This window comes from Lissotriton vulgaris, chromosome 4_1 (assembly GCF_964263255.1).
Source record: "Lissotriton vulgaris chromosome 4_1, aLisVul1.2, whole genome shotgun sequence".
Lineage (NCBI taxonomy): Eukaryota > Metazoa > Chordata > Amphibia > Caudata > Salamandridae > Lissotriton > Lissotriton vulgaris.
Genome location: NC_141691.1, coordinates 90,864,573 through 90,885,507, shown reverse-complemented (window position 1 = coordinate 90,885,507; position 20,935 = coordinate 90,864,573). Strand labels below are relative to the sequence as shown.

Sequence of the window (20,935 nt, the reverse complement as noted above, 5' to 3'; positions counted from 1 at the left end):
CCTCAATGACTAATGCCTTCTAGATGGTCTCATGATTGCTGAGTCGCCTTTTTGTCCCTGATGATGTTCTCCTCCATGTGACCTGTGTTTAAACTTTGTGACTTTATAACCACTTAGTGCCGTACTGTCTTATGAATTTGGCATTATGAATACCTTCATGTACCTTTTGTAAATATATTAACATATTCCCATCACCTGTAAGGCGTCAGATACCCTCGGGTCCAGCTAGCGCTGTATAAAACTCCAAAAATTAAATACATAAATAAAATGAAGAAGTACAAAAATAGAAAAACTAGGAAACAGGATTTCTCTATCTATGCAGCCAAGAACTAGAGAGACTTCCCAGTATCCATCAGGGGTAACCCAACTCCACTCCAATTTAGGAAAGAGCTGCAGACATACCTCTTTAAATGACACCACATCACGATGCAGTAACAATCCACAATCGCTCTAACTACTGTATCTTTGTCCGTGGCCACGATTGGAGATCTGAGCCCTTTTGGCTATGTTCCCACTTTACAAACACCTCATAAATAAGCACACATACAAACTAGATTTTGGAGCTAGTCAGTTTTTTTGTAGCTAGAAAATTACAACATATACAATAAATAATAAGACATTTGGTTATTCTGAGCCTGTTTCTGCAGTCTGTATTCTTTCAGTCTATATTTTTGCATGCTAACAGCTTCTTTAATATTAGGGTCCTTTATTGATTAATTCAAGAATGTGGCAGTGACGTTTTGCGCCATTAATGGAGGATTGGCCTTGATGAAGAGGGGAAATCTCGTCTCTCTGCTGGAGAAGAAGGCTGTGTTTGTAAGAGGAGGTGAGTTGAATGAATAAATGAATGTATGAAATAGCATTTATATAGCGCATGGCTACCCGAGAGCATCGCAGTGCTGGAACTGTAAGAAGGAGTTAGAAGAGATGGATTAACAGGCACGCCTGCAGCTCCAATGTTCTGTCCGGCACTTAGGAATCGAATGGGATGGGACATCCTGTACACAGCTCTACCTCAGGCCAGGAACAGGGACTGAAGACCTGCCCTTTGTGAAAAGATGAGGAAAGGGGGTGAAAACAACCCTTCGAAGCGGGCTCCATTTCCAGCAACTTTAACACATCTTGAAGTAAAATAGATATGAATTTTCCATTCTTAAGTAAACAAATGCATTTTACTGAAAATGAAATAGTTGGAGCCCACATTAACAGGGTGACAAGCCACACACGCATTGAGCATGACAACAAGCAGCTTACCTAAAAACCTTGGCTCAAAGCACGATGGGGATTTTGCTTTATCTGCTCCTAAACAAAGCTTTCCATTATTATTTTTATTAACCCTCTTTGGTTATTGAAGCACTTTCAACATGAAACTAATGCGCAAAAATGTTCCTCTAAGTTGTAAAAACTAGAATTAATACATAAACCGCATCACACATCCTACACTTACCCATATTAGAAAAGAGAGGTGAGAGAACGATATAGAGAAGCATGATGAAAGTAAACAGTGAAGCAACATACGGTGCCTTGATACATTTGATTTTCAATCATGGATACACAGAAATATCTGCGCTGAATGATCCAGGCGGCTGGTATGTGTGGCCGGGGTCCTTCCAAACTCAGAAAATTAAAACCTGAAGCCTAGAACATGATGTGACTCCAAAGCTCCAGAGCTGGAAGATGTCTCGCAGTTCACAAATGTAAACTACAGAACACTCCCTGTTGACTTCCACCCTAAAGTAAATGACCTGGCTTTAAACAATGAAATGGCTTCCCATCCTCAAGCCAAAACATTCTCAGTCAGAAATTGATCATAACAAAGTCATTTTGCCGAGCTGAGCTACAACAACCTTCTCCTATGACATCCCATTCCTCAATTTGTGAAGCTGCTTCCTCAGAATGTAAGCCCACGCCGCCATCGCATTGCGCCAGGAGGCCCCCGTCAAAGCCCCAAAGAGGCTGGGCTGGGCGCCCCCCTAAGTCCTGTTCCAGGATTCATCGAGATTTGGGCTTGTTTGAGCCTTTCAAGCGTCCATCACAAAAAAAGGTCCTTTTTAATTACTCATGTTCATGCCCTGAGAATCGTGGCTTTCTGCTCTTACTTTGTACAGTATTCCATGTCTACTTGGCCTTTTTCCAACCGGTTCCACCTTAGCCTAGTAAGTCTTTAAATATGGGCAAGAGGAATGTGCCTCAAGTGTCTCCAGCATGCTACCTCCCCTCGCACCCGTTCCACCATCGACAATTATTTAAGCCCGGCTATGGACATGGTTACTAAAGAAATTCGACTGGTGGAACGCCATCTTTCTCTCACCACTGAAGATAACGTTGCATTCCTCTGAGCTGTTACTGCTGCAGAGTGCATCTATTGTACCAAGCCCATTAGCAGTTTCATCGGGCTATGCCTGTCCCGTGGAGCTAGGTCAAAATTTGGGTGTCAGCATAGATTGGATGGGGGTTGGGGTCTCGGCATTAAGAGGGGGTACTGAGCCCTGATCTATTGGCAGGGAAGGTGGTGATCAGCTCTGTGAATCTGATGGGGAGTGTGGCCCAAAAGCAAAATGCAGGAGCAATACTGCCAAACCAACAAAGTCTAGAAACCCTGCTGCAAATAGCAAAATGGCCTCGCGTAACAGGGCTGCAAATGATGATTTGATTGTGGGTTTAGCAGTGGCAAATGAAAATACTTGGAGCAAACTGAGTAAGTGCATAGGTGATCTTTTGGATTCCAAATTTGGCCCCATTATTGAATGACTAGCAAAAATTGAAGCTAATTTGGTGAAGCCTTTGGAATCCAGGACTTCCGTTTGTACTCAGTATTCGAGCTCTGATTTATCCCCTATTATATCTGCTCAGAACATGGATGTACACCAACCACATGCCAAATTACTAATAAATCAACCTGTACATGAACCGGTAAATCTACTGGTAACTCATGCTCAAAGCCAGGCCCCCTTACCTGTGATTGATCTACCCCCTGCATCTGCTCGTTACGTTGTTGCTCTGACTAATGTCCCCAGGCTAGCAGTAGATAATCCGGAATCCACCAGGGGCATAATGAACAAATCCATTTCTCGGTTGAACAGCATTGCTGGCAATTGGGACATATCAAAAGAGATTTTGCGATTAAGACGTGTGGGAGGGATCGGTGGCGGTGCATGTGGGCACAGTGGGGATGTCATTGTGGTTAATTTTCGCAACCCTATGGTTGTCCATGAAATACTGCATAATGCTAGTTTAGGAATAATTAACAGTAGCCCTGCCAAGATAGTGCCAGTTGGCTTTTTTTATCAGCACCTCGTTATTCGATCCTGTATTCCTAGCCGTTATAATTCACAAACAAGCATGTTGCCCAGACCCACCCCAAGCGATAATTCCCCTGAATAATAGATTCTCAGCCTTGGCCGGGATATCGATTGATGTTTCAGAGAGGAGCTTGTTTGCTTCGGTTTACAGGAGAAGGGTGGGGTACTTGATAGCCTAATTTCTGTTGCCCAGTTGCCCTCCATTATCCCACAGAATGCTCTACCTATGGCTTCGAGTGGGGCTCCTGATAGTTCCATCCCTGCTGCCTAAACGTATACTATCCCCTCTCAGAACTACTCTCGTACAGGGCTCGCTGCTCTGAATAAAGGTAGCACCTACGTGGCGAAGGTCCAATAGATAATGCCTGTTCAAATTTCTTAAGCTGGAACATTGCGGGTTTAGCCTCCAAAATCCTGATTGATGGATGGCGAGCTTTTATTGCGAATTATGACATAGCATTCATGCAAGTAACCTGGGAAGTAAATGAAATTGTATTTGATGGCTTTATTTGCTTTAGCTTGCCTGCAACTCCATCTCCATCTGGCAGAGCTAAGGGTGCCTGGTTTAAAGTTGATATTGGCTGTTCAACTGTTCTGTTATTCCAGGAGCAGTGGGCAGCAGGCCTTCTGACTTAACTGGAAAAAAACTTATGAGATCTATTTGGTAAACCTCTACAACAACAACTTCTCGTCCAAGGGTGATTGTCATTTTCAAGGTCTTTTTGTAGTGATCGATATGCTTGTGGAGAGAGAGAGGCCGGGTGGAATGCCCCAGTGGATTTTAATGCTAAATTGGGGCACCCTCCGCCTCTATCTCCATCCACTTTTGATTTATTCTCCCGAGCGTCTGACTGTAACGTGATGGATATTAGGGAGCGGGCCTAATTCTCCCATCTGGCAGAGCGGGGCTTGGTTAATAAGGTTCCTAATTCTACTGACCAATATATTCCAAACTTTATAGGGAAGGGGTGCAGGGAGCACCATTGATTACATCTTTGCCTCCCATAGTATATCCCCAATTAAGAAGTGTGAGGTCTTTATTCAGACCTATAGGTACCACAATCCCTTTTCTGCTAAGATAGAGCTACCACATTTGCAACATAAGATTAAGTCTTTGTCTTCATGTTTAAAAAAAAGGAAATTTGCATGATGTTAAGAATTATTGCCCAATATCCCTTTTGGAATCCTCAGTTAAAATTGTTGGGAGAGTCATTTTGGACCGCTTACTGGACTGTATAAATTCCAACAGCATACTTGCTCCTAGCCAGTATGGGTTCAGAAAGGGGGTAAGAACAATTGAACAGTGCCTCAATTTCCACCTCATTGTGGCAACATACAAATATGCTAAGGGTGCTTCCACCCATATGGCATTTATGGACCCGTCAAGTGCATTAGATTATGTCTCCTGCTCAAAGTTGTGTGGTATTCTAGAGAGCATGGGAGTTGATGTGGGTCTGGTAACATTCCTGAGGCATCTCCATCATGACCTTTCTGCTTCAGTTAGGTTTGGAGGTACTGGCGAATGCACAGAGTCGTTCAGCATCAAGCACGGAGTGCGCCAAGGCTGCGTCCTTGCCCCAATCCTTTTCCTTCTCTACACAAACAATCTGGAGAATACATTAGTCTCTGTTGAAACTGATGTTCCACATGTGGAGAATAAGGCTGTGCCCGCTCTGCTATATGCGGACGATGCTGTCCTCCTGGCGAGGACTGCTATTGGTATTAAAAAACTCATTGGCATTTATGTCAGTTTTATGCAGGACCTGGGTTTGTAGCCAAACTACAAGAAAACTTTTACAACGATATGGGGCCCAAAAAATACTAAAACCTGTAGTATAAACATAGAGGTAAACCCCTTGAGAGGGTCAGTTCCTTCCCTTACTTAGGCCTAGAGTTCGACAAAGGTTGTTTGTAGCTTACTGGTGTAAAAAATAGAATAACCCGATAAACACCAGCTGTAGGCACTACTTTCTTGCTTGCAATGTCTATTGGTAAAAAGCCCATCGCTCCAATACTAGAGATTTACAATTGCAAATGCCTGCCGATTCTAACAATTGGAATGGGTATCTGGGGCTGTAGGGATGTTCATGTATTCCAGATAGAGGAGAATAGATTCTGCTGCTGTGTTTTAGGGGCTCCCGGCTCATCTCCATATTTTTCCCTCCATTTGGAGCTAGGCATGGACTATGTCCAAGATACAATTAATGTTGCCCCTTTAGCCCTCTGGTGTTCAATCTTGTCTAACAACGAAGCTGATTTTCATTGGGCTGTAATTAGAGATTGCTTAAAATGGACCTATGGCCTGACCATCCCTTGGCTTCAATATATTAAAACTTGCTTTTTGGCACTAGGTTGTACCTCATTGTTTGAGGACCCAGAGTAAACTGGAAAAAGGGACAGAAAGTGGGTTATGGATACTGGTTGTAAGCACAAACAAACCTCCAGAGAACTATCGGAAGTGATCAAACCCTCAGTTAGAGATTATTGCCTCATTCAAGCAACCCCAACAATTGCTCCGTATCTTTTAAATGTGACCAATGTCTATGAAAGAAACCTGTCAGTAAATCAAAAAGAGACTAGCTAGGAATGGGGTTAGTATGACATTAATATTATAACCGTCATGGTGACTCAGTATTGTTTTGTCAATTAGTGGTGGCACCTGTTGGGTGTCTTTTGAAAGCCCTCACCCACCAACCTAGTTGGTGGCATGCTTCATCATCGGGCCCACCCAGTGACACCTAGCGTGTCCCGGGTGTGCTTCGACGCCTGATTACAGCGGAGCAGGTATGTCACTGTGTGTGCGGTGAAGGGTGTTAAGTTCGTGAGGTTAAAACGGCTTGGCGGGGGTCCCAGGGGGTGAGGATACTTTATTAAATGGGCCTCCGTCAGCGGTAAAAAATAAGGCTGTGGGACGTTAGAGGCGGGTTACGACCTCCTACGTCCTTGGAGTGTCAACATGTTTCAGCCAGTGCCTTATAACTAATCTGGCTTTCTTCAGGACAATAAAAATATGTGTAGTTAAAATTAGGGGTTGTGTAGTGTAGTCTATGTGTCTACACGCCCTAAAGTGTATATAACTGTGAGAGGGGGGATTCCCTTCTCAAGATCACCTGTACATATAACATGAAAAGACAGAGACAAAACATACATGGGAGAAAAAGAGTCACTAGGAAGTATTTATCATCTATTATGACAGCCGGCTAAATAGCGATTGTGTGCAGGCTATGAGCGGCTCAAGTGTAATGGTACTGGTGGTACCATTATGGTGAAAGGTCGCACTAGAACTTCGAGAGTGAAGTGGTTAAAAAAGCGGTATGATATACAGCAATGGTGAAAATGGTGAAAAGTTTGAGGCGCAAGGACCATGTCTTACGCTATTTTTGGCTTGCTTTAGCTCCAAGGTTATTGAAGTGGCAAGGGGTGGCCCTATATGGGAAACAAAGGTAGGACCACTTGGGTTAGGAGACCTGTGGGAGAAAGCTAGGTAGCGCTTACCTATTGTAGAGATGGTCAGCATACTCACAGGATTTCTGGCCAGCACCGGCGTGGGACCTGTTGTGCCTCCTTCGCAGAACCGGTAGTGAATGGCTGCTGTTGCCGGTTTTTATACTGGTGGTAATTGCGTAAGTGAGGGCACCTGGAGAGAGAAGTAATGGTGGAAAGACTTGCAATTGCGAGTCGTTATCGCGCTCAGGTGTGTGCCCTTCGTTTCGCGCTGGTGCGCGATATAGTGTGCATATCTTAGCGCATGCGCGGTTGTTAGGGGGAGTGAGACGCATGCGCGGCCGATCAGTTTGGTCGCGCATGTGCAGTAGTGCTAGCGCCTGTGGCTGGCACATGCGTACTAGCGTTAGGAAAGCCTCTCTAATGCCGGTAATGATATAAGCAGTATTACAGTTATAGATACATATCGAGGCTGGTTTGGGGCGTATGTGGCACATGGTTGCTCACTAGTACCTAGTCTTGGGTTGAGAAAGGCCCAATTACCCAATGATATACCATGTCAAGGCTGAGGGGTACACTATTAGCCACTATAGTGGGTGGTGAGACAGGGTGGCGCCCATCTGTCCTTGGTTCAGATTAAATGGACTCATAGGACCAAGCAATATTGGGGTCATCAAGGGGTCAGGGAGTTCCAGGGAATGGCATCATTCAGACCATCTGTGGCTGTAGACAGACGGTATATCCATCTTTGTTCTTTGTTTAGTAGTTTTTTATCATTATTGATCGGGCTTGCAGGGATTTGCTCAATGACTGTCCAGGTAAAGTCATTGGGAGTGTGACAGTGGGTGATAAAGTGATTTGTCAATTTGCTTATGTTTTTCTTACAACGCATCGTACTGCGATGTTCCGTTATCCTGGTCCTGACTTTGCGTGTGGTCATGCCTACATATCTGAGGCCACATGTGCATGTTAGTAAGTAAATCACGTTCTATGAATTGCAATTAGTGTGGCTCCTTTGGGACCAGATTTTGTTGGGTTCCAGGTTCAAGGTTTTGGTGTGGGATGTCAGGTGGCAGACACTGCAGTCATTGCAGGGGTAGTGTCCTGTTACCTTGGGCATTCCCCATGCGTTGAGGATGGTGTTCTCAGGTTTTAGTGGTAGTTTTGGTCTGGTGCTGACGAGTTGGTCTCGCAGGTTGTGGCACCTTTTGTAAGCAAACCTGGGTCGTTCCCAATTCCTTTATCCTGAATTGATGATTCTCCAGTGTTTTTTGATGATTTTTGCAACTTCGTTGGAGGCGGTGTTGTAAGTGGTCACACATGTTGTGGGTTGTGCCTCACTCTCTTTGGTGATGTTTTCAAGTAGAGCTTCACGATTCTGGTTTCTGGCCCTCTTCTGGGTTTTCTTGATGATAGCCTTTGGGTAGCCACTACTTTCTTGCTTGCAATGTCTATTGGTAAAAAGCCCATCGCTCCAATACTAGAGATTTACAATTGCAAATGCCTGCCGATTCTAACAATTGGAATGGGTATCTGGGGCTGTAGGGATGTTCATGTATTCCAGATAGAGGAGAATAGATTCTGCTGCTGTGTTTTAGGGGCTCCCTGCTCATCTCCATATTTTTCCCTCCATTTGGAGCTAGGCATGGACTATGTCCAAGATACAATTAATGTTGCCCCTTTAGCCCTCTGGTGTTCAATCTTGTCTAACAACGAAGCTGATTTTCATTGGGCTGTAATTAGAGATTGCTTAAAATGGACCTATGGCCTGACCATCCCTTGGCTTCAATATATTAAAACTTGCTTTTTGGCACTTGGTTGTACCTCATTGTTTGAGGACCCAGAGTAAACTGGAAAAAGGGTCAGAAAGTGGGTTATGGATACTGGTTGTAAGCACAAACAAACCTCCAGAGAACTATCGGAAGTGATCAAACCCTCAGTTAGAGATTATTGCCTCATTCAAGCGACCCCAACAATTGCTCCGTATCTTTTAAATGTGACCAATGTCTATGAAAGAAACCTGCCGACAAGATTCAGGTTGGGGTCGTTTTGTTGGATGATTTGTTTCCCTCCAGGTCAGTATTCTCCTGAAACTGCTGCCATCTGTCTATGTGATGAGCAATCGAGCCAAACTATTTTACATTTTGTCTTTTTCTGCCAATTTTATCTCCCTTTTACTGGGAAGTGTTTACTATTGTTACTGTGCAGACATACATTTTCCACATTTAAAGCAGCCTTTTATTATCTACAGCAACTTAATGATTGTAACGTCTGCTTTGCAGTTGCAAGCTTTCTGAAGTGCACTTTAGCTAAGAGAAAGAGCATGCTCTGCTGATATAAATGCATTTTAGTGACTTCAGTAGTCATTGTATTTGAAATTTATTTTTAAATGTCTATTGCTGATAATAATTTCCACTACACTATGGTCACATAACGTATTCTAGTGTACTTTAGTAATAGCTCATCTGGTAATGATTTTTATATGCTCATCACTAATGCTAATGTTTATACATTTTTATTCACCTGCCTCTTTGCTTCTACCTCTGGATCCTCATCCAGTACTGTTGCACTATCACTTTATTTGCTGCTAAATTAGCTTATTTGCCTTGTTATTTTATTCATCGTATATGAAGACGTGTGTTTATATATATATCTTTTTTTTAATGTGGCTGCTATCTTTTAACATGTGTTGACTATAAAGTAGTTTGTCTTTTTTTTTTACTTATTATTGTGTGTATCTTTTATGGTCTGTCCTCGGAAGATCGAATAAAGACCACTTGACTTGAGTTTAAAATGTATGATTATGTAGCTTGTTCCTATTTCCACCTCTTGTCTGTGCTCATTCTCCGCCCCGACCGTGGAACCTTACATAACAATAATCAGCCATATCCTAAACTGCTATTGTGATCTTTGAGATCCATAAGAGAGAATGTTTCTAGGTATTTATTACATTAAATGCATGTATTCTTTCGAAATAGGTATAGTCAAGCAGACGAGTGTTCGCTTCCCCCAAAACAATACGTGCGGATTCCCAAAATCTATTACAGCCCAGGCTTGTTGTACCCAACTTCAATATAGATGCATTCTGCAAAGTGACCACAAGGTGTCAGGATCTGTTCACTAAAGGAAACTAAATAACTACGTACTACATCACTTCCATGGACACATGTAATAACTTACACTTGCATAAGGTGGCCAGCCTTTTAAAGCCAAAGCTGGGACATTTCCCAAAAATAGGACTACAATTTTATTTCAACCCAGCGCAAAGAAGCTCCTTAGCAGAGAACGACAGAAAGGCAGTAAGAACATAAATAAAATGTCGTTTTTAAATCCAGAAGCATACCTGTTGATAAATTGCTTTCTTAGGACAGCTCCTAACTATCCCTTCTTTGCAAAAAATAAAAAGATACCTCTTACCATTTTCTGTAAAAACTGGGACATTGGCTTAATTTGGTGTAATCTGCCAGGAAAGCTAGCGAAAAACTGTGACTGTCTGGGCAAATCCCTACACTTGCACATCTTTTATATATTCCTATTCTGTTTATTTTTTCGAAACATGGAGCTCAGTACAGAGTTTTGGGTAAAGAAGGCAGCAACAGAAATTTTTCTGCGATTGCCAGACAATCAGTGAATCGCAACTGACAACGGAGGGAGAAAAAGCTCGATAGTCCAGTGGCGCGCCTTTGTGTTTTTAAATCGATTTGGGGAGTTTGCGCGGAATCACGAATCCGCAGAGGAATCCCGGATCAAGTCCACACAGCTATAAAAATTAAACGACCGGAACACCTTTAAAAGCTTATTGCTCGAAAACTACTGAACGGGTTTACAGAGAACCAAGGAAAGGCCCTTCTTCGATCAAATTCTACTTTCGTGCCAAGTTTGGTGTCATTCTGTTAAACCTGTTTTGTACTGAGGTGAAAAGAATACTACGGGGGAACAATGGAAATGCCACGTTTTGGAAGGCCCACATTTCCATGGCCCTTGCCTGACGGATCTGCACGAAAGTTGCCATGAGTAATCCAGGGTGGGTGAACTTCCTCAGTGAAACGCACCATAGCAAATCACAAAAAAACGTATTTCAGTGAGGAGTCTTACCCACCCCTAACTATCTTACCCACCCCTAACTAACCAGGTGATATATATATATACATACACACATATATATCCCAAACTAAATTAAATGAAGAAAACATTGCATGTTTGTTACCAAGACAGGAATTAGACCTTAAAGAATCTTCGAAGTTTTCACTCCCCGGGCTCCTTCTGAAAACACAATTCAACTCTGGGAAGAGAAATGAGCTATGCCACCAGAAGGCTCGTACAATAGAGCCTCCCCACCCAAGAGCGCCTAGAGGGCAGCCTACCCACCCAAAAGCTCCTGGAGCTCAGCCTCCCCACCCAAGAGCGCCTAGAGCTCAGCCTACCCACCCAAAAGCTCCTGGAGCTCAGCCTCCCCACCCAAGAGCGCCTAGAGCGCAGCCTACCCACCCAAAAGCTCCTGGAGCTCAGCCTCCCCGCCCAAGGGCTCCTAGAGCACAGCCTCCCCACCCAAAGGCTCTACAAACTCTGCCTCCCCACCCAAGGGCTCCAAGAGCACACCCTTCCCACACATAGGCTCCTAGAGCTCAGCCTCCCCACCCAGGGGCTCCTAGAGCACAGCCTCCCCACCCAAGAGCTCCTAGAGCTCAGCCTACCCGCCCAAGGGCTCCTGGAGCTCAGCCTACCCACCCAAGGGCTCCTAGAGCACAGCCTCCCCACCCGAGGGCTCAAAGAGCAAACCCTTCCCACACATAGGCTCCTAGAGCTCAGCCTCCCCACCCAGGGGCTCCTAGAGCTCAGCCTCCCCACCCAGGGGCTCCTAGAGCACAGGCTCCCCACCCAAAGGCTCCTAGAGCTCAGCCTCCCCACCCAAAGGCTCTACGAACTCTGCCTCCCCACCCAAGGCATCCAAGAGCACACCCTTCCCACACATAGGCTCCTAGAGCTCAGCCTCCCCACCCAGGGGCTCCTAGAGCACAGCCTCCCCACCCAAGAGCTCCTAGAGCTCAGCCTACCCACCCAAGGGCTCCTGGAGCTCAGCCTCCCCACCCAAGGGCTCATAGAGCACAGCCTCCCCACCCAAAGGCTCCTAGAGCTTAGCCTCCCCACCCAAAGGCTCTACGAACTCTGCCTCCCCACCCAAGGCCTCCAAGAGCACACCCTTCCCACACATAGGCTCCTAGAGCACAGCCTCCCCACCCAAGAGCTCCTAGAGCTCAGCCTACCCACCCAAGGGCTCCTGGAGCTCAGCCTCCCCACCCAAGGGCTCCTAGAGCACAGCCTCCCCACCCAAAGGCTCCTAGAGCTCAGCCTCCCCACCCAAAGGCTCTACGAACTCTGCCTGTCCACACAAGGACTCCAAGAGCACAGCCTCCCCACACAAAGGCTCCCAGAGCTCAGCCTCCCCACCCAAGGCCTCCAAGAGCACACCCTTCCCACACTTAGGCTCCTAGAGCTCAGCCTCCCCACCCAGGGGCTCCTAGAGCACAGCCTCCCCACCCAAGAGCTCCTAGAGCTCAGCCTACCCGCCCAAGGGCTCCTGGAGCTCAGCCTTCCCACCCAAGGGCTCCTAGAGCACAGCCTCCCCACCCAAAGGCTCCTTGAGCTCAGCCTCCCCACCCAGGGGCTCCTAGAGCACAGCCTCCCCACCCAAGAGCTCCTAGAGCTCAGCCTACCCACTCGAGGGCTCCTAGAGCACAGCCTCCCCACCCAAAGGCTCCTAGAGCTCAGCCTAGACACCCAAGGACTCCTGGAGCTCAGGCTCCCCACACAAGGACTCCAAGAGCACAGCCTCCCCACCCAAAGGCTCCTAGAGCCCAGCCTACCCACCCAAGGGCTCCTGGAGCTCAGCCTCCCCACCCACGGACTCCAAGAGCACACCCTTCCCACACGTAGGCTCCTAGAGCTCAGCCTCCCCACCCAGGGGCTCCTAGAGCACAGCCTCCCCACCCAAGAGCTCCTAGAGCACAGCCTCCCCACCCAAGGGCTCCTGGAGCTCAGCCTCCCCCCAATGGCTCAGACTCCCCACCAAAGGGCTCCTAGAGCACAGTCTCCCACCCAAAGGCTACTAGAGCTCAGCCTCCCCACCCAAGGGCTCCTAGAGCTCAGCCTACCCACATAAAGGCTCCTAGAGCTCAGCCTCCCTACCCAAGGGCTCCTAGAGCTCAGCGTACCCACAAAAAGGCTCCTAGAGCTCAGCCTCCCCATCCAAGGGCTCTTGAAGCACAGCCTCCCCACCAAAGGGCTCTTAGAGCTCAGCCTCCCTACCCAAGGGCTCCTAGAGCTCAGCCTCCCTACCCAAGGGCTCCTAGAGCTCAGCCTACCAACAAAAAGGCTCCTAGAGCTCAGCATACCTACCCAAGAGCTCCTAGAGCTCAGCTTTCCCACCCAAAGGCTCCCAGGGCTCAGCCTCCCTAACCAAGGGCTCCTAGAGCTCAGCATTCCTACCCAAGGGCTCCTAGAGCTCGGCCTACCCACCCAAGGGCTCCTAGAGCACAGCCTCCCCACCCTAGGACTCCTAGAGCTTAGCCTACCCACACAAAGGCTCCTAGAGCACAGCCTACCCATCAAAGGGCTCCTAGAGCACAGCCTACTCACCCTAGGGCTCCTAGAGCTCAGCCATCCCATCAAAAGGCTCCTAGAGCTCAGCCTTCCCACCCAAAGTCTCCAGGAATTAAGCCTCTCCACACAAATGCTTATACAGCACAGCCTACCTGCCCAACGTTTCATACAGTACAGACCCACTACCCAAAGATACATACAGTTCAGCCTCTTTACCCAAAGATTAGTTCAATACAGCCTCCCTACCCAAAGATTAGTATTGTACAGCCTCCCTACCCAATGATTCGTACAGTTCAGCCTCCTTACCCAAACCTTTGTACAGTTCAGTCTCTCTACCCAAAGATTTGTACATTTCAGGCTCTCTACCCAAAGATTCGTACATTTCAGGCTCTCTACCCAAAGATACGAACAGAACAGCCTCAAAACCCAAAGACAAGTACAGTCCAGCCTCCCTACCAAAAGATTCATACAATTCAGACTCTCTACCCAAAGTTTCTTACAGTACACCTTCCCTACCCAAAGGTAGTTACAGTACATCCTTCCTACCCAAAGTTTTGAACAGTACAGCCTCCCTACCCAAAGATTCATACACTTCAGCCTCCTTACCCAAACCTTTGTACAGTTAAGTATCTCTACCCAAACATTAGTACAGTTCAGCCTCCCTACCCAAAGACACAGACAGAACAGCCTCAATACCCAAAGATAAGTACAGTCCAGCCTCCCTACCGAAAGATTCATACAATTCAGACTCTCTACCCAAAGTTTCTTACAGTACACCTTCCCTACCCAAAGGTAGTTAAAGTACATCCTTCCTACCCAAAGTTTTAAACAGTTCAGCCTCCCTACCCAAAGATTCATACACTTCAGTCTACCTACCCAAATATTCATACAGTTCAGCCACCCTATCCAGCGTTTAATACAGTACAGCGTACCTACTTAAAAAATCGTACAGCTCAGCCTCCCTACCCAAAGATTCCTACAGTTCAGCCTCCCAACATAAAGATTCCTCCAGTTCAGCCTCCCAACCCAAAGATTCGTAAGTACAGCCTCCCTACCTAAAGTTTCATACAGTACAGCCAGCCTCCCTACCCAAAAAGACAAAGTACAGCCTACCTACCCAAAGATTTGCAAGTACAGGCTCACTATCCAAAGATTTGCACGTCCAGCCTCCCTACTCAATGTTTCGTACAGTACATCCTTCCTACCCAAAGATTAGTACAGAACAGCCTCCCTGCACAAATATTCATACAGTTCGGGGGTAAGGAACTGCAAGCCTGGGGTAGCTACAGTGAGCTGTCCCTAACACCCATGGTCCCTTCAATGGAACGGGTGTGTCCATCACTCTTGACCTCATTTATCATCATCCTCAAGAACTATAGGCCACATGTACGACCGAGTCTTTTTGCAAGTTTCTAACTGCGATTGTTTGAGACTCGCAATTAGGAACTCGCAAAATGTGATGTACTACTGTGTCTCAGACACATATTGTGCTTCCCAATGTGGTTGCAATTGACCTACCTCATCAATAATCATGAGGTATATCCAATTTGCAACCCATTGGGAATCACTAAAGACACAGGGATGGTAGCCTACTGGGTAGAGCAGACCACAATGTCTGTGTTTGATTTTAAATAAAGCATTTTTTTTTTAAATGCAGCCCATTTTCTTTAAAGGAAAATGGGATGCGTTCAAAAAGAAAATGAAGCGTTTTACTTTTATTTTTTAAGAGTAGGTAGTGGTCCGTGGGACCACTGCCTGCTTTCATAAAACTTTCTTGCTACCATTCACAATGGGCACCTGGACCCCTCCCCGTTTGCGACTCGTTTACAACCTACTTGAAGTAGGCAGTAAACTACAAATGTTTTGCGACTGCATTCCGGTCACAAAACATTCATAGATCCCCCTGCGACTCACTATTAGGAAGGGCAGATATACACGCCACACTCAGCACCGTACAGTATTGGTGAGCTTGAACATCATTCATTACATGAAGTAGCCGTGACTTTTATGTATGTTCTCTTTGCTGTTTACTGTTCAAAATCCTATGTAACTAATCCTCTAACGCCACATGTTTTGTTTCCATACTGTGCATCACCTGTGACCAACTGCCGGCCGTAGGCTGCACAGAGTATGTTTGTTAGAGAAACTTTTAGATCCAAGTCAAGACAAGAGAATAACTGTATTTTCAATGTCGCTCCCCCTCACATCGCCTCGCAATCACCCTCCACCCCTGCCCTTGTCAACTTTGGCTCTTACCGAAGAAGGTGTTGAGGAGCTTCTGCACTTGGATGTTGCTGCCCACTGTCCTGTAGACCCCTTCTGAAGTGATACCTGCGCAGAAACAGAAATCAAATTGTGGAGGTGCTTTGAAATGGCACACATGAATCCCGGATTTCCCAAATGATTAAATTGTGTAATTCGCAGACCCTTGCTTGACTTCTCTATGCCTCATTTTCCTTTACCATCTAGTTTGGGAGCACACTGAAGTGATTCAGTAAAAGATATGTAAACACACACACACACACACACACAAACACACCCCCTCCACAGTGATCACCTTAACTAACCGAGGTTAAGTCAAAGAGTACTTTTTTCCCTGATTAGTTTAACTTTCATTTAAAGAATGTGCACTAGACCGAAAACGAACAAAACAGTTATAGAATATTTAGTTCTTTTGATGAATGTCTTTGACCCCCCTCAACATTCTCTGACTCAACCCCCACTGATCCTTAGGATCATATTTCCCATGCATTACCTTAATGCACTTCCACTGCTGCTTCTGAGGGACACAGCATAGCTGTGATGGGTGTCCGTTCTATACTACCCTTCTGTGAGGGACGCAGCGTAGCTGTGATGGGTGTCCGTTCTATACTAGCCTTCTGTGAGCGGCCCAACAAGAGTTGACGGGCGCCATCTTACCTTTCGTCTCAACAGCGTTGATGCACTTCCGCACAAACTTGAATCCCAGTTCGTTCAGCTCCACTGCAAAAGGAAAAATGAGGCCAAATGAAAAGCCACATTAATCAGATCAAGGGACAATGCTGCAGCTGTTAAGGATTGGAAAATCTACCGGAGAAGGAGGCACCATTAGCCCTAGTGATCAGACTAGCACCGCTAAGCCAACAATCTCCAATGTTAGAGCATGCCCCTGCCCACCCTTTTAAAGACCTGCACGTGTGACGAGTGCCCACTCTGTTCGAGTCAACTCTAGGATCCACAAAGGTGTTCAGCATTCTGCACTCAATTTATTACAACTGTTGGGAGAACAACTCCAGAAACCCAAGGGAGACCCTTCAGAGGATCTGTATATATAGGGCAGCAACGCAAGCATCAAGCAGAGGCACGCACTCTCCCCCTCACTTGCCAGATACATCAATCAGCAGCAATGCAAGCTTTGCTTCCTCACATATCAGGAACACGACAACAGCAATGCAAGCTTCCCGCTCATAGATGGCAGCAAGTGTAATCTTCCATTCCTCACAGAACACATCCAGTAGGAAAGCCCAGTACAAGCTGTCATCACTCACAAACTTCTGCAGTGACGACATGAGTGTCATACAGATTACAGAGAGATACCTGGAGTGGGTGCTTAACTCACTGAGAGGATGTATCAGTGGATGAGTGAGTGAATATGAAGCTCTAGCACCATTCTCATGTAGGTGCTACTTCAAGTAAGTGTCACTCAGAGACCTGCTGTTTGTGTTGAGTCCTTGATTTACCACATATTGAGGAGTACCGGTTACCCAGTAGGTCATGGTTATTTGGATCACCCAACCAGAGCCTGAGTAACTACCTTCTTGCAAACTGTCACCACATGCAATACTTCCTCTCTCTCTCTGGAAGCAGTAGATCCCCCTCTAGTCTAACATGCCTTGGGCTAGCCCACCACGGCACAGAGGGCTGCGGCATCGTCCCCTGCAGCACTGACCCCAGAAGACATCTGAAAACCTTAATGGTGTCTTACAAATCCTGCACAGCCTATGGGTACAGAGGCCTGTCCCCTGTGAGAATGAAAGTTGCAAGCTTCCGCCTGCATATGTCAGTATCTGCAAAAGTCATTTATTTCAGATACCAATGGAAGTAAAGGAATTACTAATCATATTGCGTCCACGACCCAACTGCCCATTACTTCAGGGTAAGAATGGATTTTTGGGATGTCGCAAACAGCGTGCTCTCTTCTGTCCAGACTAATAACACATTAGGCTTCGTTAGGAGGTCCCCAACCTTCCCTCCAATCCCCTCCTGGAGTACCAGTTATTTAGGGGAGAGTGATAAGGATTAGAAGTGAGATTGTGGGGTCCCCCGCTAAAGGAGGAATTACCAGCAGAATCAATACTTCTGGTCCCAAATTGCCCCCAGTATATCACCCACATCCTCAATATACCACCTGGAGAGTCCCCATAGATGTAAACGCCACATTTAAACAAATCTCATGATTCTGAAAGGGCCGATGACTCAGGTCGTTTGCGCCATCTGAATTAAAGGGACCTTTGTGTTGGACTCTCGGTGTGGCAGCGAGCCTTATGGGCGTCTTCAAAGGCACTGATGGCAGTCTTGGTTAGTACTAGGTTTAAGCTGGTGTTCAACAGAAAATAGTACTGCCCCTCCATGTGCATTATGGGTAGGCATCCCTTCATGTGCCAAAAAGACCCACTCCCCAGCATGGTGTTGCCAACTATAATTGGATGCATGTTCTCGACAGTTGAGCAACAGCAAATCCTTTACCCAATCTTCAGCATTTTGGGCACATCTATGGCTGCAGTTCCAGCCTTACCTTGGGTCACACTCGCGCTCCATTTACACTAACTTAACAACCTGAAGTACTAGAGGTTCACGACTTGGAGAGGGGAAGCGGATGCTCCTTGCAGAACAATCTTCTAAGAGGTTTTCCTCTCATCTAGGAGTCCCCTGAGCTATTCGCAAGTCAAGCCCCAACCCTCAATGCTGACTGAGGGAGTGAAGGGACTTTATAGACGCTGCTACAAGGGCGTGACCCCACGTCAGCGTGACCTGGTAAAAATGATCAGAGAAGGTTAAACTGCAAGGAAAAAGAAGTATACAAAACCAGGCTTTTCACTGAAAAACACTCAGCAAGTGCATCAATGGTAGAGTGGGAAGTCTATGAATATCGCACAACTTTGCAGATGAGGTTTAGACTTCGCCTACCCCTGATGTAAACTTGAAAGCAGCAGAGTGTAACCACAAAACAAACAAAATAGGATTCAGGGATGTCCAATTCTCACAGATGTTGAGCGTGCAGGGCCCTCCAGTACATTATCCGTATGGCCTAGAGAAGCTGGATGCCCCGCCAGGTCTGACATCAGATTCCAGGAAGAGATCCCAGACAAGTCTCGCTAATTTACATCCTCCAGAGGACCTCGAAGCCTTGACAAATGTCCCAGGCAATGTGTGACGATTTTGAGTGGATTGTTGTGCATTTTCACACAATGGTTCCCCTTCACAGACTAGAACAGCCTTTTGCTTAGAATTGGTTCCGTTAAAAGTCCGCGGGTCCTTCATGAGAAGGTGAAGACCTGCAGCTCCATCATGTGTGTGGTGAAGGGCTCTTCGGTGCTCAAAGGGTGCAGATGTCTCGGGGGAGGCTTCTTTGTACTACAGGGTGTATATTTTTAAGAAGGCGCAATCAGCAACAGACACATACAGGATACTTACTCTCTTCGCTCTTCGTGATGGGGCTGTGGTAGATCTAGGAGAGAAGAAGACACCTGTATCAGATTGTGAGTCTTAAAAGTTCAGTCTTTCACTCACTCTTTGACCCTGATTACTTTCCTTCTCGTCTTCCAATCACGTTCCCCTCCTGCCCTTGAACACCTGCACCCTCTGCCTCTATTATGATCACCTCCTTCTGCCCTTGGTATCCCCTTACCTGATACCTTGGATATTACCTTCCCCTTCTGCCCTGATTCGCCTTACATCTGCTCTTTATCAGCCCTTCTTTGTGTCCCTGATACCATTGTACCCCTCTGTCCATCATTCATCCTTTGTGCCCATGATACCACCATACCCCTCTGTCCCTCATTTCTCTTTTGTGCCCCTGATATCTTCCACCCCCTCAGCTCCAGGCCACCCCCTCTTTCTGCCCCTGATGTCACCTCCCCTTTATCAAACCTCTTTCGTGCCCCTGACAGCACCCTTCCCTTGCTGATCTGTTTCTCCATCTGCCGGTGGTCTTCTCCCCCTCCCAGTCATTGTCCCTTGGGGCTGATGGTCATCTTCTGAGGCTGCAGGCCTAGGTGAATCTACACCATCAATCAACCATTCAATCTAATCTTCTATCACCGACACATGGCGTGCATCTTGATAAAAGCACCCCACCAATAGCAGAGGTGTGGAATGAATCACTCATCGTGAAGGAAGTTGACCATCTCGGTGTCTCAGCTGCTTCCTCTACAACCGCACTGCCACCAAATTTCTGCTTTATGGTTGTTGCCCCGGCTGTGGTATTCAGCAGGGAAAGGCAATGGTTATACAAAGCGGGGTTGCCTGGGATACTTCGTCTTTGCCTCACGATCCCTCATAGATGGCAGCACCCAACCTAGAGTGAAGTATCTCAAGCCTCTAAGGTATAACCAGAGGGGGGAGAGAGAGAGTCAGTGGATTCAGTCTCCCTTGGCAATGCGATTAAACAAAGTGGAATCCACTCGTGGAGTGGTGGTGGTCCCTAAAGTGATGGGGAACACACAGTGTTGTTTAAATGCCCCTCACACACCAACAGGCCCCTTGGTGTCATGCTTCATCATCGGGGCCTTCGCACCCCTCTACGGGATGCGGCGTGCTACGACTCACGACTACGTAGGAGCACTAAGTAGTGAACTATGTGAGGGAGTGTGTTTCTAAAGGAGAGTGTGAGTGAAGTGAGGTGAAAAAAGTGAGTAACTTAAAAAACACCTGGCACGTAGGAAATAATATTTTATTATGTCCTCGGCTGGTATTATTAAAAAGGTGCAGAGTGGGGTTGTAGGTATACGTATTAGGGTATTAAAACCACTTTAGAGTGTCACTTCATCGGAGCGGCGGTGAGGGGAAGGCAGGCGACTAGCTATGCAGTAACCGTTGCTTAACTGAGCAGTATGGAAGGATCCCCCCAATACCACGCATAGGCTCATGAGGTTATCAGACTGAGAACAATAAGTTCTCTTCAACGCCTATTGGGCGCAACTGAACCCACCTATACAATAACATTGTTAGGTACATTACAAATTTTTGTAATTTCTTTTAACACTTTAAAATTTCATGTGAGTAAGGTGAGGATACGTGCTTTTGCTTATCCTTGTCCTGAAGAAGGAGCCCCTGCGCTCCGAAACATGTTGACACTCTAAAGTGGTTGTAATACACTAATACGTATACCTACAACCCCACTCTGCACCTTTTTAATAATACCAGCCGAGGACATAATAAAATATTTTTTCCTACGTGCCAGGTATTTTTTAAGTTACTCACTTTTTTCACCTCACTTCACTCACACTCTCCTTTAGAAACACACTCCCTCACATAGTTCACTACTTAGTGCTCCTACGTAGTCGTGAGTCATAGCACGCCGCATCCCGTAGAGGGGTGCGAAGGCCCCG

At 46.4% G+C, this 20,935-nt stretch overlaps 1 protein-coding gene across 1 annotated transcript in view; it reads right to left on the bottom strand.

Annotated features, from left to right (window-relative positions):
• The window catches only part of OPHN1 (oligophrenin 1), a 702,970-nt gene that overhangs the window by 237,148 nt on the left and 444,887 nt on the right, over positions 1-20,935 (bottom strand). The window contains exons 12-14 of the mRNA XM_086918347.1: positions 19,020-19,053; positions 16,266-16,328; positions 15,603-15,677 (exon numbers count right to left, since the gene is read on the bottom strand). Of these exons, the coding sequence (XP_086774473.1) occupies positions 15,603-15,677; positions 16,266-16,328; positions 19,020-19,053 (172 nt within the window). The remainder of the gene's footprint in view (positions 1-15,602; positions 15,678-16,265; positions 16,329-19,019; positions 19,054-20,935) is intronic.